We start from the raw sequence: 24715 nt of genomic DNA, 5'->3' as shown, positions 1-24715 counted from the left end.
AGACTAACTAAAGTGAGGCTACAATGTAGACCAAAATGACAGATATTTCACAGTAATTATGAAAGACATTTGATAATTATAGAAAGTAAAACAAAAATTAGGAAATACAGTTACTTTCAACATTCAAAACCAGTATATCATAACTGCTTCATTAGAAAACAGTGCCAGTAAGACGCAACATCAATTTGCTTTGAGCCTTCACTTGTATGTCAGAAAGATATTCTGATGTAGGTAGTTGCTGCATGAATGACTTACACATACATTCTGATGTGTATAATATTCACATATAAAGAAATGTAGAAGTAATTTCTGTAAGAATGACTTTGAGCAGGTTAACACTAGGCATAATTTGTTGTTAGTTCACTTTACAAAAGTTGCCTGTAGTGGCTGATTCTGCCAGTTAATGTAGAACTTGACTCTTTCTAGATCCATGTATGTGTGCTTAGACTATCAGTTTGCTCAAAACACTTCTTGTTTATCATAAACCTCAATAATATACGAATATATATTTTTAACCTGTGCAGTTTTTCACCAGTACAACTTAAAAAATTAAATCTTTTGAAAAACAATATTTACCAAATTTAGTGCAATAGTTATGTTAGCATATTTTTTCTGAACTCAATCACTTAATTTACACTGATGTGCAAAACTTAAGGATGAAAGTAACTTTAGCATGATGTGTCCACTACAAAGGAACACAGCTCAACAAAACTTGGATTATACGTAGGTATACATAGGGAGAAGTGATACACAATAGCACAGAAAATAACTGAAAGAAATACATAAGGAGACCAACAGAAATGACACTTTTACTCAAAGACAATGATATCTATGTATTATGGTCTCGTGGACATTACAAAAGGTGGGACATGGCTCTTAATAGTATGTATGATCACCATGGGTGGCAATGCATGTTCTCTCATGTGCTCCCATGCTGTCCCTGAGGTTCCTAAGGAGTTCTTGTGGTAGGAAGTTCCATTGCTCCACCAGCATATTGATGGCTGCTGGATGGTTGAGAGAGAGAAAGAGAAGTAAAAAGATTGTGGGTACGATGGTGGAATAGCAGGCTGTGTAGCTGTGTAGTGCTGGAATGGGAACAGGGGAGGTGATATGTGGATGAAGGACAGTGACTAACAAAGATTGAGGCCAGGAAGGTTACTGGAACATGGGTTATTCTGCAGGGAGAGTTCCCACCTGTGCAATTTGGAAAAGTTAGCATTGGTGAGAAGGATCCCGATGGTACAGGCTGTGAAGCCATTGAAATGAAGAACTTCATGTTGGGCAGTTGTTTCTCAGCCACAGTTTATTAGTGGCCATTCGTGCAGATAGACTGCTTGTCAGTCATCGTGCCAATGTAGAATACAGCACAGTGATTGCAGCTTAGCTTGTAAATCACATGACGGGTTTCACAGGTAGCCCTACCTTTGATGGGACAGGTGACACTTGTGACTGAACTGGAGTCTGTGGTGGTGGGAGGACATGTGTGACAGGTCTTGAATCTAGGTCTATTACAGGGGTGTGAGTGATGAGGCAAGGGGTTGGGAGCAGGGGTTGTGTAGGGATGGATGAGTATATTGTGTAGGTTTGGTGGATGGTAGAATACCACTGTGGCAGGGGTGGGACGGATAGTGGGTAGGACATTCCTCATTTCAGAGCACCCTGTATGCTCCCCCAAGCAGCACTTCATCATCCCCCACCCTTACCCTGCTATCCCTCCTCCTCTCCGTCACTGAGCGAGGTGGCGCAGTGGTTAGCACACTGGACTCACATTCGGAAGGACGATGGTTCAATCCTGCATCTGACCATCCTGATTTAGGGTTTTCCGTGATTCCCCTAAATCACTCCAGGCAAATGCCGGGATGGTTCCTTTGAAAGGACATGGCCAACTTCCTTCCCCATCCTTCCCTAATCCTATGAGACCGATAACCTTGCTGTTTGGTCTCTTCCCCCAAACAACGGACCAACCCTCTCTGTCCCAGCCTCCTCCGTATTCCCACCACCCAGACTGCTTCTCCCATCATGCACTGCTGCTCACAATCTGGCCTTGGCAGCCAGAGACAGTGGTCATGTGTGTGTGGGTCACACTTGCATGAATATATGTGTGTGTGCGCGCGCGCGCGTGTTCGCGTTTGTCTATTTCAGAAGAAGGCCTTTTGGCTGAAAGGTTAATTATTTAGCAGTATTTCGTTGTGACTGCCTGTGAGTCAACATCACTACATGGTGAGTAGCAATCTATTCTTTTCATAATACTTTTATATTAATGCTTTTTAGTTAAGCTGTGAGTCAGAATGTCAGTTCATGGAATATATTCTTCCACGATTATATGTACCACTGAAATATGAAAAATCTGTTGTATTCATTAACTTGTCTGGACTACTCTTCCTCTCCATCACCAAAATTAACTTCACTTAGTCTTCACTTAGCCTTGCACTCATTTAACAATTGTGCAGCCAGCAGAACTGAATTGACATATGAGATAAATAAAAATAAAATGAAATAAGATAATACACCAAAGTTTCATAAAATAAGAAGAGTGCTTACTGAACAGTACTGATGAGATTATTGCTGAACAGCAGTGTTAACACAGAAATATAGTGTGGAACAACACTATAAACAGACAACATTACTGTGTGAGAGCCACAAGATGAAAGAGTGGCTGCAGTCTGATACTTCACCCCAGATTGAGTGTGAAGGAGAACTAAGGAAACAAACAGAATAACACAGGGATTTTTTTTTTGTCGGTAGTGTCAATTCTGTATTCAAAGTGATAACAGAGAAAAATCTGAATAGAGAGAGAGACAGGCCTTTCAAATGGGAACTCATGGTGTACCACATTCAGTCGTACTAAGTGATGTGTTAAAGATGACATCTATAAACAAAATTCAGACAAACTAAATGAAATATGCAAACAGGAGAAACAGATTTACACTAATGCAAGTAGGAAAGTGACTGAAGATTCAGAAGTGTGCAAGGCTTCATTCACACCACCATTAAAAGGGACAGTCAAAAGCAGTTGACAGTGTAGTGAACAGTTTTGAAGCAAAAGAAAGGGTACATCAGCTCAAAAAGTTCTGGAACATTGTCCACTAAATGCTTCTACACTTACATTTTACTTATTCCTCCAAAATTTATACAGTGCTTCCAATGTTGTTTCCACTCCCAGGAGGAGTCTCAGTACACCTCTTGCTGGATCACGTGAAGTGCCATCTGCGAATAGTATTTCATGTATCATTGCAAATCTTCATCCTTTCTATGGAGTTTTCAACTTTGGAAACAAAAAAATATCCACAAGGGCCAGGACTGGAGGGTATGGAGGACAAGGCAGCACAGTGATTTTGTTTTTTCTGCAATAGTCAAGCTCCAACAGGGATGAATGAGTGAGTGCATCATTGTGATGCAAGAGCCACAAATTATCTCTCCACATTTCAGGCTGTTTCCTTCTCACATTTTCTCACAGGCATTGCAACATATCCCGATAGTACCATCGATTAGCACTTTGTCCCTGTGGCATGAAATCATGATGAACTAATCCTTCAGAGTCAATGAAAAGTATCAGCATGGCTTTGACATTTGACCTGACTTGGCAAGTGTTTTTTGGTCTTGGAGAACCATCCCTGACCCATTGCCAAGACTGAATCTTGGTCTTGGTCCATAGACTTACATCTCATCACCAGTTATGACTCTCTTAAAGAACATCTCGTTCTCATTAGCATGATCCAAAAACTCTTCACAGGTATCGAGGCAAAAGTATTTCTGGTCTGGGCTTATGAGCCGTGGGATGAATTTGGGGCCAGCACAATGCTTTCCAAGATGCCGTGTCAAGATTTGATGACATGATCCAACTGAAATGTTCCATTCTTCTACAATCTCTCAGTCAGTCTGTCTTTGATTGGCATGCACAATTTTGTTGACGTTCCTGTCATGAGCGTCATCAGTAGACATCGAAGGGCATCCTAAACAAGGGTCATCTTTAGCTTCTGTCTGGCCATTTTAAAACTGTGTGAACCATTTATAACACCAAGTATGGGTGAAGCATTTATTGCCGTAGGCTTCCTGCATCATTAGGTGTGTCTCTGTAAAGGTTTTCTTGAGTTTCAGTAAAATTTAATGCAACTGCATTGCTTCTCTAACTCTGCAGTCTCTAAATTCATGAACTGTGTGACACAACATTTTTCTGAATACAGCACTGAACAATAACTAATAGACATACAACAATGAAACGTCTGGCAGTTACACATTAAACACAGGTGTGCAGGGACGCCAAATGCATTTCACTCCAACTCATCATTGGCGCGAAATTACAAATCTTCCAGAATTTTTTGACAGACCTCATATTTGCTGCACCATTTCCAGTTCTAAAATAGTTTCTGCTTATTAAGTGACCTTACAGTGTGTGCAGTTCAAACCTTATGAAAAGGGCAGTGTATTGCATGAACATTGTGAAACTATTATCACATTTACCCATTTTTTGCCAAATTCATCACTCAAAAAACAACAGTATCATCTAATCTCAGACTGAACTGTTCACATTGTTTTATTCAACAATGGTATACATGTCAGCAGGAGATGGTAAACACCCATTTAGGGGCCAGTGCCATACTAATGTGTTTTGTGCCGCAAAAGTGTTACGGCTCGCCGTAAGGTATGATGCAGATAAAAGAGGGTGTGTCACTGCTGGTTCTACACCATCAGTGAGAAAACAAGAAAAATAATACATTTTTGGAAGCAAAAGATGAAGGAATATTGTCACACTATCACATCAGTGTAGATGCTACGTACTGGGTGGTTAGAATTAAAGTGCCGCCACTCACAGAAGTCCAGTGTGGGCTGTAATTGTTCTGTGATAGCAGAACTAGTTAGATATTCTAATGCATTATAGCAGAACAGATTTCTGTTGGAAAAATGGTTCAAATGGCTCTGAGCACTATGCGACTTAACTTCTGAGGTCATCAGTTGCCTAGAACTTAGAACTAATTAAACCTAACTAACCTAAGGACATCACACACATCCATGCCCGAGGCAGGATTCGAACCTGTGACCATAGCGGTCGCGCGGTTCCAGACTGTAGCACCTAGAACCACTCAGCCACTCCGGCCGGCTCTGTTGGAAAAAACTTAGTTCAAATTTTGACCAGCATGTGCAAATCTGATGGTTGGAGTGTGAGAAAGACATACCAAAATGTTTCCATCCATAATGATTAGGAATGGGATTTGGGCACGAAAAGTTAAACAAGTGAGAAAGGCATAATGTTGACTTTATTATTCACTGCTGCTTACACAATTTCTTCAGTATGAGCACCAGAGATGTCAAAAAGGCACTGTACAGTGCCAGATTTGCACCTGGTGGCCAAAATTGGAATTAATTTTTTTTTCAACGTTAAAGTCAGTTACGTATTAACACATTGGCATATCTACGGAGTTTCACTGCTGTATGATAATTACAGCTCAGACTGGAGCTACATGAGTAGCTGCACCTTAATTATAGCCAACCAGTGATTACTCAGAAAAAAGCAGATGGGTTCTAAGATCTCACTATAACCATCACATCAAAAATTGCAACATACTTCAGAAGAAACAGCAAAATAATAGGTGTGGCAGATGTATGTGAAATCTCCACCAGCAATACAAATTTATTCACAGCAATATAAAAAGATACATCAATTTACAATGCTCACAATCTAAAATGCCCATCAATTGAAAATGACATCACACACGTGGCTGTCATTTTCCTTCAGATACATTTCAAGCCTTTTATAGAAATTAAACATCACATCTTGCAGGACTGACACTAGAATTTGATTAACTTACTTCCGAATATGATCCTTCACTCCTGGATAGTGTGTAGTGAGTCACATCAGAAGATCTGAGATTTCTAATGACCCCACAGGAAGTAATCACGTGTTAAAAGGTCAGGGATCTCAGAGGCCAGGGAATGTCTCCTTCTCGGAGATAAGATGAGAAGGAAAGATGTTCTGTACTACATTCATGGAATGTTATGAGGTACAGTTTGTGGCCCCATCTCATCGGAAGAATGTGTTTGGACTTACAGGAAGGTCAATGAACTGTTGTACTAGGAAATGGTTTGACATGCGAACACAATGTTCTGCGTAACAGCATTGTTGCAGTCATCTTCAAATAAATAAGGCCCTATGATTTGGAATGATGATATGCCACACCTCATTATCATTTTCTAACTTTCATGAAATACAATGATGAATCAAATATAAATCGATTTTTGTTCCTAAGGATCAACAGTTCACAGAGCCAGTCTCAAGCTTCTAGTATTGCTTGGTGGGACCTTTAAGAGTGGGGAGAGCCAGCCGTTACATACTCCCAACAGATTCATCAGTAACACTCATGATGGCAGAGCAACAGGTGCACCCCGTCACTGAGCAGCACATAATTATAAAATTTCTTGTTCATAAAGGAGTTCAAGTGATGGAAATTTTCCAGAGATCACCTGCACAGTTTGGTGATCACACATTGTCAAATACATGTGTGTTTGCCTGGCATAAAGAGTTCAGGTAAGGATGAGAAGGTGTGAAAAATCAGCAATATGATCACTGTCCTTGAACCAGCATTACACAAGAAAACATTTGTGCAGTTTGAGACATCCTTCAAGGTGATTGATGGATGAGAGAATCAGAAATTGCAGAACAGGTCAGGATAAGATATAGCATCTGTCAAGTGATCATTACAAATGACCTACAGTTCCATAAAATGTGATCCGGATGGGTTTCTCATGTTTTTACCATAAATAAGAAGTTGAGATATTTGAAGATCTGTCAGAGACTTACAGCAAGGTTTGTGAAAGAAGGTGACGTATTTTTGAGTTAAATTGTCACCTGTGATAAAATGTGGGTCCACCACTACTCTCAAAAATTCAAACGAGGCAGTAGGGAATGGCAGAGGGAGGGAGAGGCAACCCCAGTGAAAGCCAAGAGTCGACTGTCAGTTGGTAAGAATCTTTAAACTGCGTCCCCCCTCCACCCCACCAGCACTCATTTATATTTTACACAAGCAATTCACAAATGATGCTGTGCACTACTGCCTGATGTTTAAGAAGTTGAGGAGTGGATATCAGCATAAAAGATGAGACAAACCAATTCAACAGGTCATCCTCCTCCATGATGATGCCTCATATTGCAGCTCTAAAAGTCTTCAAACTACAGGAAATGCACTGGACTCAACTTCAACATTCCCCTTACAGCCTGCACCTATCATACTGTGATTTCTGTTTGTGTGGACCACTTAAAGAAGCTCTAGGAGGACACCAATTTAAAGACGATGAGGGCACAGTGGAATCCACTGCACAATTGGCTTCTGATGCAACCAGCTTCATTCTATAATGCTGTGATAAAAAAAAAAACTTTTTTCTCATTGGAAAAAATATATTTATATTGGGGGTAACTATGTGGAAAAATAAACTGTGACTGCTTTTTTGTTTTTCAATAATTGAATTTTTAAAAATAAAATCCCATTTATATTTGATTCACACTCATATTTCAGGTTTTTCCCGTGGCCAGTTTGTAATGGTTTGCTTGTTAACAAAGCCTGACAAATGAAAACTGGCCTCATGACTTATGATCAAATTGTCGTACAAGCCTGAATTGTCACTCATGAGTTCCAACTACTCCCAGCAAAAGTATAGTCTTGTTGGAAGGTCCTTCATATTCAGTTTTTGCACTATCCGAATTTTGTATGGGTTTTATTGCAGTTCCTTGTGCAATATTTGCCTTACACTGCAATCTGATACATCAAATTCCAGTGCACACTGGCATTCATAATGCTTGGAACTTCGGCTGAAGGCTTGTCCCACTCTTGCAACGCTCTGGCTTCCCCATTTGTTTTGTACATCTGCTCCTCTTTCGCACCATGTCACCTGCTTCCTCACAGTTCTGTACCCATATTTTGATAGCATGTGCCAACAGGACTGGAGCACGATATGTGATCTTGTAATGAGCATGAAATACACACTGCATGGCCATGTAGCTCTTATTGGTTTTGTGAAATGTCTTCACGGCAACAGTGCATTGTTCACCAGTCCACAACACCATCTCAACTGAACATCGATATTGTGGTCAGTAACAAAAGTTTCTTATCCAGAAGGCACAACTCCCAGTTTCTGATTCCTGTTGTTGTTGTGGTCTTCAGTCCAGAGACTGGTTTGATGCAGCTCTCCATGCTACTCTATCCTGTGCCAGCTTCTTTATCACCCAGTACCTACTGCAACCTACATCCTTCTGTATCTGTTTAGTGAATTCATCTCTTGGTCTCCCTCTACTATTTTTACCCTCCACGCTGCCCTCCAATACTAAATTTGTGATCCCTTGATGCCTCAGAACATGTCCTACCAACCAGTCCCTTCTTCTTGTCAAGTTGTGCCACAAACTCCTCGTCTCCCCAATCCTATTCAATACCTCCTCATTATTTATGTGTTCTACCCATCTAATCTCCAGCATTCTTCTGTAGCACCACATTTCAAAAGCTTCTGTTCTCTTCTTGTCCAAACTCTTTATTGTCCAGGGTTGCCAAATAAACTGTTTCACTCTTGCACCTGTTATTTGTGGCAACCAAGATTCTTCATTGATGATCATTTCACTTTCAGTAATTTCAGCTGTGCTATTAGCATGATAATGATTAAGAACAGTGATATCAGAGACAGCTAGCTTAGAAAGTAAGCAAAAAAATAGTGTAAACCATTTCTTTATGTTTATTTTATTTCCCCTTGCATTATCAAAATGTAGACTATCAATAAATTGCATAAGTTTAGAATAGGTAAAATTTTAACTTGTTTAAGCAGATACTTAAGATATCAGTAAAACAGTATGTAATTCTGATTAATCAGAAGATGTTGAAAATAAATTTTTCATAAGGAGCCTTTTAAAAAAGGGGGTTGTCTTATATTCGGGGTCTTCTTACATTTGGATACTACAGTATTCTAAATACAAATGTCTTATACTGTAGCCCATGTAATAACTACATATACTTTCTTCTATTTACAAAAGTGAAACTGAAGTTCTAGCAGATTTCATACCCTTCATTTTCTGAAGTATACTTTGTAATAGATATTTGATAGGAATGAACGTTAACTCCAAAATAGTGTTCATGTACACTTACAGTAAATGCAATCTGTTTGCTTAGTTACAAAATAAAGGTTGATAATTCAGTTTATTTACATGGGGAACTGCTGTACTTAAATTAATTATGATAATGTAACTACTCCTGCTATTGGGTGAGTATACTGACCTCTTTCTGCTCTGTGGCACACCAAAATTACCTGCCTGAAGTACTGTGAATGTACACTGGTAACCAATCTCCAGCAAAGCTCTAAGAGTCAAGTTTAAAACCACACTCTGCTTAAATGCTACAAAATTGCGAACATTCTCCATGATGACAAATCTTGGCCGGTAATAATCACAATAAGACAGGAAAGAAGCAACCAGGGAATTCTGAAATGAAAAGCTGTTATGTGATTTTTGGTAAAAAATTTCATGCACTTTACACAATACATTTTATATATACAAACCTGGAAACGTGAGTATAGCTTTTCGCTAAACCTATTCATTCCACTGAAACCTTGGCATGGTGGTCCTCCACATATCAGGTCAACTTCTCCTTTCTGTGGGAGTTGCTGATGTTTACTGTTTTCTATGCCTCCCTGAAATGAACAATACTATAAACATTTCTTGGTACCTTAGTGAACTGATATCCTCTGTCTCTGAAGTGACAGTGTAATTCATGCCTGTGTCAAGTGGAAGTCTACCAAGAAGATTTCTTCTCCACAGATGAATTCTTGTCTAGTGACACTAAATATTGGGTTGGTGTTTAAGTTCATAGTATTTTTCCATTTAATAAACGTGACAGATACACATAACAGACACTGTAGTCACCAATAACATAATCTCCTTCACTATTTATAACAGTCAGCCAATGCTGGGTAACTTTTCAATTCCGTAACTGTTGAAATCAAATCACGTGGTTTTAAGATGAGGCAATGATTGGAGTGCATTTTTTCATGAAGGATGTTCAACAAAGTGTGAAAAAGGTTAAACTCTGAAGGTACAAGTACAAATGAATAAGGTGGGTGTGGAATGACTTCCCAACAACTGCTCTATACTGTTTTCTATCAGTCTAGCTGAATGCGGGTGGGCATTATTGTTGAGTAGCATCACTTCATGCAGTCTTCCTGGTCATCGTTCCTGCATTGTGTCTGCAAGACGTCTCAGCTGGTAACAATAAATGTCAGCAGCAATTGTTATGCCTTGGGGAAGCAATTAGTAGTACAAGACACCATCACTGTTCCACAAGAGGCATAACATTATATTTTGTGGATGCTTGCTAGTCTTTGCACAGTGAAAGTGAAATTTGTACATAGTTTTTGTCTATGGGTCATTGTGGATTTGTGTTTAAATGATCTTCATTACACCCAGAAGGTTTTCCTGAATGCGGAGGGTCACTAAATAAAAAATGAGCAACCTCAAAATGAGAAAACCGTTTTGTTGCTGTGCTTGGTCCAATGGCATTATTCCCATACACAGTCCAGATGTTTCTGGCTGTCTCTTCTGTAGTCACCCCTCTATTGAGTTCATACAGAAGAATATGGCAGAAATTTTCTGATTTCTCCATTTGGCACTTCATTTTGTAGCGTCCATAGCTCCACTCACTATCTCCAAATTACAAAATGACAATATGAAAACTCAAATAGCAACAGAGAACTACAAATAAAACATGACAGTTGATAAACAGACCCATAGTGACTGGAATATCAAGGGCAAAATAAAAACACTATATTATGCACCAATTTAATAAAGTTTTGTGTGTGTGTGTGTGTGTGTGTGTGTGTGCACTGAGATTGGGTAAATATGTCTATGTAACAATAGGTAGCCAAAGAACCATTTAAGGGATAGAAATCACAAAAAAGTTACATATCACAGCAAATTATTATTTTGTGTATGATAAACTAACTGCCACACATTAAAAGAAGTATTTTGGAGATTCCAAAAACACATTTCTTTAATTTGGCCTGACATATACTCATATATAGATTATTTGGGATGAAAGTACAGTATAAGTAAAAATTAGTAGTACAAGACACCATCACTGTTCCACAAGAGGCATAACATTATATTTTGTGGATGCTTGCTAGTCTTTGCACAGTGAAAGTGAAATTTGTACATAGTTTTTGTCTATGGGTCATTGTGAATTTGTGTTTAAATGATCTTCAGTCCGAAGACTGGTTTGATGAAGCTCTCCACGCTTCTCTGCCTTCACCGCAGTACTACTGCAACCCACAATCATTCGAACACGTTTGTCATTCCTTATGGTGAGTCTTATGAATTACAATGGTGAATACTACATGTCAGTAATTGAAATAGCCCAATATGGTTATGTAGACTGTGTTTCTTATGTTTTCAGAATGTAACGAATGTTTTTGCAGAATGTATAAACTCTTGCAAATTTCACTTTCATTCACCTCATGCAGAAAAAAAACCCTTATCACTCTTATGGCTAGGTCACAGAGTGCACTTGATGAAGCAATCAGCTACCATCAGACTCTAATGAAAAACAAATTTAAATGGTCCTTGGATCTTTAATATTACATTACTAAATAAACTTTTGTGGAGATGCTGAGTTGCAGATAGACACAACAAAAAGACTGTCAGCTTTCGGCCAACAAGTCCTTTGTCAAAAATAGACACAACACACACACACACACACACACACACACACACACACACACACACACACCTCAATACTTCACTCATTTCTGAAAACAACATTGACATGTTAAAACGAAAAGAATTTAATAGACAGTTAGGGCATATAAATTAATTGAAAATTCAGAATGTAATGCAAATCCCTACATCAGAACATACTGCTACTCTCTAAATAGGTATCAAGTTGTAGACAGACAGATTGAAAAGAATGATTACTACCTGAGTTTCAGGGTATAGTCCATCTACGAAGAGCGATAAAGCATACACAGAGAGAGAGAGGGGGAGGGAAGGAGAGAGACTGGGAGGGGGAAGAGAAAGAGAGGGAGAGGGAAAGGGAGAGAGATAGTGAGTTAGAGAGAGATGTGGTGTGTCTAAAAAGTTTGGTGGATGCTATCACACAACAAACAAAACAAAAGTTACTAACAAATGTTCTTTATTGTCCTTCAAAATAGTCGCCACCCACTACAACACACTTCTGACAACGTTCGTACAGCTTCTGGAAACCATTAGCAAAGACCTCCTGGGGAATCAATCACAGAACAGCTGTCACATGATCTTTGATGGCACTCATGTCTGCACAACGTTCACCTTTCATGGCCGCCTTCAAGCAGGAAAACAGGAAGAAGTCCACAGAAGCCAGATCAGGGGAGTATGGAGGGTGTTCAAGAACAGTTACTATCTTCTGCACCAGGAACTGGCACACACAGGTTGTGCAGTGTGCAGGGGCATTGTCATGGAGCAGCATCCTGTGCCGAACCCGCCAGATACACTGTAGCAAGTGGTTCAAAACAGACTGGTTAAATGTAGCATTAATAGTTTCACCTGCAGGAACAAAATCCTTGTGGATGAATGCCATTTTTGTCGAAGGAGGCAATCAACAGTGTTTTCACCTTGGATTCTTTCAGACGGCTTTTTTTTGGTCGTGGGGAAGACAGCAAATACCGTGACATCGCTGATCAAACAGGCAGCACGAGGTCTCACCTCCTGTGACAATGGTATTCAAAAGCAATGGATCCTGGGCACACATGGAAATGAAATCACCAGACGCTTCCATCTGTTTTGCTTTCTACTTGTTTGTGAGCTGGTCCAGCACAAATCAGGAGCAGATCTTCCACTTACCCAAATCATGATGGAAGATGGTGTCCTTGTTAATGCCCAATTCCTCCACAATCAATCTGAGAGTCCGTTACTGATCTTGTGCCAGCATTTGTCGCACTTTCCCAATCTCTTCTGGAGTTCTGCGTGGCGATGGCCAACCTAAATGTTTCTCATCCTCAGTTGCTTCCTTCCCTTCACAGCAGTGTTTAAACCATTCATAAACACATTTTCTGCTCACAGCTTCCCTTCTGTACACCTGCACCAACATCCCATGTGTCTTCATTGCAGTCTTCCCCAATTTGTAACCGTACCTGATGTTTACATGTTGCATCACTGCACTGTGACACTTTCTCTCACACTGACTATGTGTAACTGGTCGCAGTCTGTTTACAGAGCCAGTCACATGCAGTGCATGCCGTGTATCAATTCTCCTCAAGTCTCTGAAGACCCATGCACATGCACATACACCCATGCAATAAGCTGTCATTCAGATATGACACCATTCACTTAACTTTTTACAGACACCACATACTTCAACTTTGTCAGGAATGAAATCTTGTTGATGATCTGGCAGTCTATATTTGTATACTCAGATTTTTGGAGGTAATGCAGTTATCTATAATGTGGTACTATCTGTAAAACACAACATTAATTATTCAAGCAGATCTTTATAAGATTTCAAAACAGTGCACAGTTTGACAACTTGCTTCAAATGTTCAAACATGTAAAAATTCTTCACTTGTGTCACAAAGTGCAGAAATATAGTATGACTAAAATACTTATGATATGAAAGCAATAGATTGCCACTCACCAGAAAGATAAGACACTGAACTGCAGACAGGTATGTTGAAAAGACTGTTAGAAATGAGATTTTGGCCAAAGCCTTCTTTAGAAAAGAGACATACACACACAGTCACACAAGCAGGAACAGCACATATAGAGGTGACTACTACCTCTAGCCACTTCAGCCAGATTGTCTGATTACATTAGAATGTAACTATGTCAACAACAATAAAATACATGATGAAATCATTTTACTTTACTTATTTTATCACTATGATTGAAAAGATCAATAATGCAAGCAGGCCCTTTTGTTTTGCAATGAGACAATGGAGTGTACTACCAGTGTTCAAATTATTTCACATTGTTACAAATACTTTGTGTGCTAGCCTACATACCAAAGGCCAGCAAATTACTGACTACTCAGAGGTAGCCAGTATTCAGGCAAAACTAGCACGGGACACAGTGGTGTAATGTTCCCAACTGCCAGGCCCTGTACCTATGTTCTGGATTAAATTCCAAAGCCCTCTGCAGTGTCTCATGAAGTAAGAACATAGAAAACTGTTGATAGTGATCTGTGTGCTGACATAGGTTTAATACCCTCCCTTCCCTCACCATTCACAGCAAACATGACACCACACTATACGCACCCATTATAAATGCTTATACTCAGCAGATACACTTGAGATGTAACTCACAAACATCACATGTAAAGGAGCCATTGTGCATGGAGGAAGCATGTCCATTCCAAACAGGCAGGTGAGTAATGCCTCCCAGATGTCCCAGACAAAAACACCATAAAATTGTTTCTTTACTTTCTCACTAGGCATCGAATGTTTATCTGAGTTTGTTGCTGTCACATCTGTGAGTCTTACACGTCACTGAACATGTTGTATATCATCAAAATATATCTATTATGTATGAGTGAAGCATAATAACAACATTTCAACAAAAGGTTCAGTGTGTTGAATGGTTTATCAGATCAAATCGGATACAGAGGTTCAGAGGAATTTTCAAACATTATACGAAGCGACAACCCTTGTGAATGTCAATACGATGATAGTACAAGAATTTTAGGTCGGCAGGAAGTGTCGATGTCAAGCATCATACTGGATGACAGAGAACAAGTGAAGCTGACACAAAATGGAAATGGTTGGCCTTTCAACATTCACCTCAAACATCTGTTCGGAGGTCATCACGTGAGCTGCAAAATCCCTAGGGTGACTGTGCACCAGGTCCTTCTGAAATGTATACAGATGTATCCATACTGATAGCAACTGTTGCACCCACTGAAAGAAGATAACAAGCCATAAAGTATGCAATTTTCTGTGGATGTTCTTCAATGCACTTTCAAGATGGCGGCACATATGGATGTAGTGGCAAATCGCTCTGTGAATATCGGTAAATTAACATCAGTGAATTGTATGCTATGTGCAAAAAAAAAAGTGATAAAAGGTGTTAAAATATGTGTAGTGGCACATAAATGGTATCATTCTTGTTGTTTCGTGGAAGCAAATCTCGGTCAACATAGGCCTACATGTGACTGTGGAACTGAGTGCAACGGTCTTGAAACTGCATTTGCAATGTGCAACGCTGGACTCGAAATAAGTGTGATGAAGAACTGCATAGTGACTTAAGTAAAACTAGACAATAAGCAGAAATGCTGAAAAGTTTGATTGACTATATGGACCTTCCCACAGATAAGCAAACAGGCAAACGAGAGTGTGTATATATTAGACCTAAGAAAATCTCTCGACCTGTCTTAAATACCAATGTTTTTCGTGTTCCACTAATGAATAAATATGATGTTCTAAGTGCAGACAGCTCAGAATCATGGACAAAAAATCTCAGTGTAACAGGTAACTGCTCAGAAAGATCTGTTGAACAAAAAAGTGCCAGCAGAAACACGTTACCATCAAATACTATTAAACAAAAAAATCGTGTGAGAGCAACTTGTAATAAAACTGAATACAAGACAAAAAAGGAAACAGAGAAGAAGAAAGAAGAAATATACATATTATCGATGAGTCATGGCAAGGGACTGGTTACAATCATGTCTGATATGCAGTCCGAATATAAAGTGACTGGAATTTCGAAACCTGGTGCTCCTCTACAAGAAGTGCTGAAAAACTGTGAAAGTTCCGTGAAAAGCGACGTCAACTGTGTCATAATTGAAGGGGGAACGATGTCTATAAAAACGAAAGCAGCCTTGCTGTAAGAACACTGAAAGAATTGCTAGGAAAAATTTCACAGGTGAAGGTATTTGTTGTAAACATTCCCTACAGACATGACTTAACAGAAGACTCGTGTGTAAACAGAGAAATCATCGCAACAAATCGGAAATTCTGGAAGATTTGTAGCGGTTTTGTGCACACAACTTTCATTGAAGCAACGAGTTCAGTAAGAGAGCATTTTACTAGACATGGACTGCACAGAAACAACGTAGGCAAGAAAGTGCTGGCCAAAGAAATTCTCCAGGCGATGCCAGGAGTGGATGCCTATGTAACAATAGCACTACCTGCAACAGGTTTTCTGCCAATGACAACAGAAAAGAAAAGTGCACCAACAGTATATGAGGAAGAAACATCTGCAGATACACTCTGTGATGAAAAAATTACAACTGTGCAAACATGTGAAGCGTCACAGTCACCAGTGGCATTATCAGTAGCAGCAGTGGAAAAGGAAGTAGCGATAACAGCAGAAGTTTCACCAGCAACAGTAACTACAGTGCCTCTAAAAGGAGAAAAGAGAATTGCAGCAGGAGAAGCAGCATCAAGTTTTACGGGTAGACGGAAAACAGCACCTCCTGTCCGTGTAAATGATTTTTTAGTGGAAGGCAGCAAGATGAAGAAACCCAAGAGATAAGTAGAGTAACAAATTTCATAACACCTCACCAAAATGTTCAATCTAAAATAAACAACAATTATGATCTTAAAATTTGCTATCTGAATGTTCAAGGACTAATAGATAATGAATTTATTGTAAACAGTTTTGGACTAGATAACAAATTTGATATTTTCTGCCTGAGTGAACATTGGGTTACTGAGAGTGTACTTCCAGTTGTCAAACTTCATAACTATAATGTAGCAAATAGTTACTGTAGAAAATTGCATATAAGAGGGGGTGTGGCAATATATATTAATCAGTCATTCAGCTGCTCCATTGTTAAGTGGGATCTAGATTATTTATGTGAGGAACAGAACTTTGAAGCCACTGGTATAGTTATGGACAGTTTTAAGTTAGTAATAGTATCCCTTTACAGGTCACCTAATGGTATCATCAATGTATTTCTAGAAAAATTGGACATGCTGTTAGATGTACTAAGAGGGACCAGATGGTTGCATTATGACATAGTAATTGGTGGACATCTGAATGCAGATTTTGATATAACAACACACACATGTACTGTGACTGAGTTGAAAAACCTTTTAACACAGTGCAATTTGCACTCAATCAATAACAGGCCCACAAGAGATAACGCATGTCTTGACAATATTTTTGTCAACTTTAAAACTACAGAAGAATCATGTGATGTTACAGCGTTTCCATTTTCAGATCATGACTCTGTATCTTTAAACTATACAAGTAGGTCCTGTATTGATAATAGTGATATTCCTAAGCCTGTCCCAAAAGTTATAATAGCCAGACCTGTCACAGATGACAAAATTGTTCAGCCCTTGCTGAGAGAGACTGGTTCAACCAATGTCATGGTGACACAAGTTATAGTCTTAGTGCTGATTTCTCAGGGAAACTATTATTTGAGAGATTTTTTAAAACATTTCTGACACAATTTAATGACAACATCCCCATACAGAAATGCAAATTAACTGACAAAGGCTTTACAAACAGGGCTACAAACAGACAAAATTCTTGGTTCACTAAACAATTATCAAATATGAAAAACCAAGTTATGGTGTTGCACAATATATGTAGCAATCAGAAAACAGAACATGCCAGATTAGCCTATATAAAATGCAGGAATGAGTATAAAAAAACCATCGTGGAAGCCAAAAAAGCACATAATTTCAGTACCATTGATAATTCCACAAATAAGTGCAAAGCTCCATGCAAATTAATAAATGGTGTTGCTAAAAATGTAAGAAGCAAAAAAATTAATATAAGTCCCAAAAAATTCAATAATTTCTTTATTAAAACTGTTGAAGATGTAGGAAATACTATAATCAAACCTGATATCATTTCATCAGAGTTACTTTCTAAAAATGTTTGCGGAACACTAACAGACACAGGTACGTTTATGTTCTCCGAGCTCTCACCTAGTCATGTCCTAAGCATTGTAAAATGGATGAAATCTTCAGACTGTGTAGATATATATGACATATCCTGTAATTTACTAAAGAAAGTAATAGACAATATTGTGTACCCCTTAACATTCTGTATAAATAAATGCATATCTGATGGATATTTTCCCGAAGAACTCAAAGTGGCTAGGGTAGTTCCAATACATAAAAAGGGAGCTATAGACTCACCTTCCAGTTACAGACCAATCTCCATGGTCCCAGCTTTTTCTAAAATACTGGAATGTGTAATTTACCAACAGCTATCTGTCTATTTTCAAAAATTAGGAATAATTAGTGAATCTCAGTATGGTTTTAGGAAAAAGTTGTCTACTGTGGATGCTATAGACTTTGTAGTCAAATACTTACATCAAGTGTTTGAGGTTAAGGGCTATGCTCAACTCACATTTTGTGATCTAAGCAAAGCTTTTGACTGTGTAAACCATAAACCACTCCTAGAAAAACTGGAATTCTATGGCATTAGACATAACAGCCTTAAATTAATAAAATCATATCTTCAGAATCGTAAGCAAGTTGTTTGTGTAGGGAAAGAAATGTCGAGTATAGAACAAGTCAAGGTAGGTGTTCCGCAGGGATCTGTGCTGGGCCCCTTTTTGTTCCTGATAATGATAAATGATCTGCCATCATTTATCAAGTCCACCACTGCATTGTATGCGGATGATAAGATGATACAACATTTCTTCATGCTAGTGATGATTTCAATAGCCTTAAAACTTGTGCAGCAAAGACAATCGACCAAGCATCCTATTGGTTCAAGGCAAATGGATTCCTGCTGAATGAAAATAAAACACAGCATATGGTCTGTAGTCTTAGAGACAAGCTTCTGTCAGATGATCCAAGTTATGTCAAATTTTTGGGGGTATACATTGATGATAAATTATCTTGGGGTCAACATGTACAATATATTAGTGGTAAATTGTCAAGAGTTATTTACCTGTTAAGGTGACTTATGGATTGTGTTTCTGAAAAATATGTTAGAACATCATATTTTTCATTCTTTCAAAGTATAATAACATATGGAATTATTTTGTGGGGGAACTCAAGCTGTGTACATGATATATTAATACTGCAAAAAAAAAAAAAAAAAAAAAAAAAAAAAAAAAAAAAAAAAAAAAAAAAAAAAAAAAAAAAGCTATAAGGATAATTACTGTTTCTGCATATAAGGCACACTGTAAACCATTGTTCTGTGAACAGAAAATCATGACTGTTATAAACTTGTACATATACTATGTTTTAATTTATACGAAGAAGAAATTACCAGAAACAAAAACTGGAGAAAATGTACATAGCCACAATACAAGAAGGAATAGGTGCCTCTATATTCCTTACCACAGATTGTCAAAGTCACTCAACAGCTACGAAATCATGGGGTGCAAATTATTTAATAATCTTCCTCAATCTGTTCAAGAATTACCTGAACAATTATTCAAACAAACAATTCATGACTGGCTAGTCCTCCACTCATTCTATGATATAAGAGAATTTATCAACTGTAATATAATACTATAAACCTGTTGTTTCTTTCAAACTATTAATTGTATTTTAGTATGTATATGACATTATCTATTGCTGTAATGGCCAAATAACAATAAAATTATTATTATTATTATTATTATTATTATTATTATTATTATTAATGTTTAGTGGAGGGTGGAGATTTTCCAAACAATCCAGCATTTTCTAATGAAGCAACATTCCACATGCATGGTAAGGTAAACATACACAATGTTTGTATTTGGGGCAAAACAATGTAAGTGCCCAAAAGTGAATGTGTGGTGTTGTTTCATGGTTCACTGCATTGTAGGACCTTTTTTTTTTCACAGAAAAATAGTTAATTCTAACACTTATCCTGATCTACTGGAGCTGTTTGCATTACCACAACTGCCTGACCACGAGGATGTTGTCACTTTCCAACAAGATGGTGCACCACCACACTGGTCTTGGACTGTTCGAAATGTTCTAGACCGGCTGTTTCCAGGCCACTGGATTGGCAGGGGTGGTCCAATTCCCTGGTATCCTAGGTTTCCTGGTATTGCACTAATAGACTTACTTCTATGCAAGTAGTAGAGGATAGAGTCTGCCAAACACCTGTCAACTACATCACTGATGCAAGTGTAGATAGAGCTCAAATACAGACTGGCTGTTGTGCATGCCACCAAACATGCACATGTTGAAATTGATTGAATCACATAGAGACTTTGTGAGATAGTGTGTCCCAAAAGTCAAACATAGTGTGAATATCTTAATTAGTTTGGGTGCTATAACACATTAAACTTGTACTGTATCTTTTCTTTTTTTGGAAGCTGTTAATGATATAATTGTGAGCTGTACTCACAATTATACCATGAACAGTTTCCAACATGTCTTTGAAGACAAAGACCTAGCAACACAGCATGGTACAGAAGTAAGAACCACAACAAAGAAAATTATTTTTCTTATATTATGAAGTTTAATTATTTTTTATTTGTTCGTTTGTTTGTTTGCTGCCCATGTAGCAATCAGTTTTTGGAAACTGTCGTAGACTTTAATTCACATATACAAAGGTTAGTTAACGTACATAAGTGCACACACTGATATAAATAGTGAAGGTCAGAAATTATCATTTTTTGTTGCAAAAACAAACTTACGCTATATACACTCTTTCACATAGACTTTAAAGCTTTAAAAATAAATGCATACATTGACATAATGTGTGAAGATCAGAAATTATACTTTTTGTGTTGCCAAAACAAACTTACACTGTGTACACTATTTTACAAATGGATATTACAACTTGAAATCTTCTGCTGAATAACAGCTTTTCGCTATTAATAAATAGTTTATACTTTGAAGTGTTTAAATTAGCTTTCTTGAGGTCAGATGGAAGTTTGTTAAAAATATGGTTTCTATTGAATGAGGACTACAGTCTGTAGCCTTTTTTCAATTGCAATTCTGTGAAAATTTTCCCTTCTCCATATATTGTACCTATGTACATTACTGTTTGTTACATTATAGTCTGGATTTTGTTCCGCAAACATTAATTCTTGCAGGACATACATAGGATAGATGGCTAATATTTTGTTTTTTCTGAAGATTTCTCTACAAGGCTCTCTCCTGTTTACTTCAGCTACCACTTTGACTGCCTTTTTTTTGTAGTCTGAAGAGACTGTCTTTATAAACAGTTGATGCCCCATCCCATACCCCAATACCATACTGAAGATGTGGCTGTATCACTCTGAAGTATATTTTTCTCAAGCTACTATGGTCTCGGAAGGCTGAGACCCTTTTTAGTAGATACACATTTGCACTGATTTTCTCACAAACATGGTCTATATGTTCTTTCCATGACAGGTGTTTGTCAACAATGATACCCAAAAAATTGTGTTTGTGCATCTAAGGGCCAATGGAGATGTAAATCGAGTTCTATTTATGTTCTGATTATAGCTAAGCATAAATTGTATTGTCACTATCTTCTCTTTATTTACGAGTAGCTTATTTGCAGTAAGATAACTTGACAGAAAATTGTAACTGATTTCAACACTGTTTGTAGTAGTTTACACATCATGGCCCAAGCTGACAAAAGATGTGTCATCAGCATAGCTTACAATCTTGCAGTTTTAGGATTCTGTAAAATTCTTAACATACACAAGAAACAGAAAAGGCCCAGGTCAATAACATTAACTTCAGAGCTTTGGAAATTGTCAGAGAAAGTAATATTAAATGAAATTGAGGCATATTTAATTCTCCTCTGCATTCCTTTAGCAGTTTAGGTGAAATGTCATCCCAGCCACAATACATTTTAGCTTGAAGTAAGGAGGTTCCCCTCAGTGATTCCATGGATGAAAAAAGATTGGATGGTTGTTGTAACACTTAAATTGGGTGCCCAGTTGTATGTTACATTTGTGTCAAGAGTATTAAATGCCTCACACACTTCTTTTGGATCATTTGTTATATCATCATTTTCTTTTAATGTTATGCCAGCATGTTCATTAGATTACTGTTTCCCACTTTTTTATACGTTATTTTCCAGGCTATTTTACTGACAAAGGTTGACTTGCTTATTTGATAGGCATATTCATGAGCTTTAAGGTTAGTCAAGGAATCTCTGTATGTTTTCTGAGCCGTTTGTATTTTGTTAAGTAGTATTGTTATTTGGTGTCTCTAAAGAGTAGTAACAGATTTTCATGTTCTCTCTAAGTTCAATCATTTCTGTAGGGAAATTCTCAGCTTTGTGATTAACAGCTTTGTTTACTTGTTTTACTAAATGACATGTTTCATTTAAAGTTTTAATGAATAGTTTACAGAAATTTTCCCATTTATCATTCACATTTTTTGCCTAATGCCCTTGTAAGTTTATTATAATTCAATTTTATTTTATAGGTAAGTATCACTTTTAGTTATATCTACATCTCTACATCGATTTCCATAGTAAGAGCTCTATGGTCAGATATGTCATTTTGACAGTGGTTACGCTTATGCCCTCCTTTGTTATGTTTGTGAGAATGTGGTCAATGCATGCCTGTCTTCCTACAGTAATTGTTGTAGTTTCTGAGTTTATGAGACAATAATTGTAACGCTGAAGCAAGACAACATAATGCAAATAATTATTGCTATTATTTAAAGAGTCTATGTTGATGTCCTTCCCCCCATGAACCATGGACCTTGCCGTTGGTGGGGAGGCTTGCATGCCTCAGCGATACAGATGGCCGTACCATAGGTACGACCACAACGGAGGGGTATCTGTTGAGAGGCCAGACAAACGTGTGGTTCCTGAAGAGGGGCAGCAGCCTTTTCAGTAGTTGCAAGGGCAACAGTCTGGATGATTGACTAATCTGGCCTTGTAACAATAACCAAAACGGCATTGCTGTGCTGGTACTGTGAACAGCTGAAAGCAAGGGGAAACTACGGCCGTAATTTTTCCCGAGGGCATGCAGCTTTACTGTATGATTAAATGATGATGGCGTCCTCTTGGGTAAAATATTCCGGAGGTAAAATAATCCCCCATTCGGATCTCCGGGCGGGGACTACTCAAGAGGATGTCGTTATCAGGAGAAAGAAAACTCGCGTCCTACGGATCGGAGCGTGGAATGTCAGATCCCTTAATCGGGCAGGTAGGTTAGAAAATTTAAAAAGGGAAATGGATAGGTTAAAGTTAGATATAGTGGGGATTAGTGAAGTTCGGTGGCAGGAGGAACAAGACTTCTGGTCAGGTGACTACAGGGTTATAAACACAAAGTCAAATAGGGGTAATGCAGGAGTAGGTTTAATAATGAATAGGAAAATAGGAAAGCAGGTAAGCTAATACAAACAGCATAGTGAAGGCATTATTGTGGCCAAGATAGACACAAAGCCCACGCCTACTACAGTAGTACAAGTTTATATGCCAACTAGCTCTGCAGATGACGAAGAAATTGAAGAAATGTATGATGATATAAAAGAAATTATTCAGACAGTGAAGGGAGACGAAAATTTAATAGTCATGGGTGACTGGAATTCGAGTGTAGGAAAAGGGAGAGAAGGAAACGTAGTAGGTGAATATGGATTGGGGCTAAGAAATGAAAGAGGAAGCCGCCTGGTAGAATTTTGCACAGAGCACAACTTAATTATAGCTAACACTTGGTTTAAGAATCATGATAGAAGGTTGTATACATGGAAGAACCCTGGAGATACTAAAAGGTATCAGATAGATTATATAATGGTAAGACAGAGATTTAGGAACCAGGTTTTAAATTGTAAGACATTTACAGGGGCAGATGTGGACTCTGACCACAATCTATTGGTTATGACCTGTAGATTAAAACTGAAGAAACTGCAAAAAGGTGGGAATTTAATGAGTTGGGACCTGGATAAACTGAAAGAACCAGAGGTTGTACAGAGTTTTAGGGAGAGCATAAGGGAACAATTGACAGGAATGGGCGAAAGAAATACAGTAGAAGAAGAATGGGTAGCTTCGGGGGATGAAGTAGTGAAGGCAGCAGAGGGTCAAGTAGGTAAAAAGACGAGGGCTAGTAGAAATCCTTGGGTAATAGAAGAAATATTCAATTTAACTGATGGAAGGAGAAAATATAAAAATGCAGTAAATGAAGCAGGCGAAAAGGAATACAAACGTCTCAAAAATGAGATCGACAGGAAATACTAAATGGCTAAGCAGGGATGGCTAGAGAACAAATGTAAGGATGTAGAGGCTCATCTCACGAGATACTGCCTACAGGAAAATTAAAGAGACCTTTGGAGAAAAGAGAACCACTTGCATGAATATCAAGAGCTCACATGGAAAACCAGTTCTAAGCAAAGAAAGGAAAGCAGAAAGGTGGAAGGAGTATATAGAGGGTCTATACAAGGACGATGTACTTGAGGACAATATTATGGAAATGGAAGAGGATGTAGATGAAGATGAAATGGGAGATACGATACTGCGTGAAGAGTTTGACAGAGCACTGAAAGACCTGAGTCGAAACAAGGCCCCCGGAGTAGACAACATTCCATTGGAACTACTGACGGCCTTGGGAGAGCCAGTCCTAACAAAACTCTACCATCTGGTGTGCAAGATGTATGAAACAGGCGAGATACCCTCAGACTTCAAGAAGAATATAATAATTCCAATCCCAAAGAAAGCAGGTGTTGACAGATGTGAAAATTACCGAACAATCAGTTTAATAAGTCACAGCTGCAAAATACTAACATGAATTCTTTACAGACGAATGGAAAAACTAGTAGAAGCCGACCTCGGGGAAGATCAGTTTGGACTCCGTAGAAATACTGGAACACGTGAGGCAATACTGACCTTACAACTTATCTTAGAAGAAAGATTAAGGAAAGGCAA

General features: G+C 38.2%; 1 protein-coding gene across 1 annotated transcript in view; it reads right to left on the bottom strand.

The window, feature by feature from the left end:
- The window catches only part of LOC126109514 (DNA (cytosine-5)-methyltransferase 1-like), a 128855-nt gene that overhangs the window by 28521 nt on the left and 75619 nt on the right, over positions 1 to 24715 (bottom strand). Inside the window, exons 29-30 of the mRNA XM_049914535.1 lie at positions 9529 to 9660; positions 9249 to 9451 (exon numbers count right to left, since the gene is read on the bottom strand). Of these exons, the coding sequence (XP_049770492.1) occupies positions 9249 to 9451; positions 9529 to 9660 (335 nt within the window). The remainder of the gene's footprint in view (positions 1 to 9248; positions 9452 to 9528; positions 9661 to 24715) is intronic.

This window comes from Schistocerca cancellata, chromosome 12 (assembly GCF_023864275.1).
Source record: "Schistocerca cancellata isolate TAMUIC-IGC-003103 chromosome 12, iqSchCanc2.1, whole genome shotgun sequence".
Classification (NCBI taxonomy): Eukaryota; Metazoa; Arthropoda; class Insecta; order Orthoptera; family Acrididae; genus Schistocerca; species Schistocerca cancellata.
The sequence above is the reverse complement of the archived record's forward strand: the minus strand, read 5'-3'. Positions and strand labels throughout refer to the sequence as shown.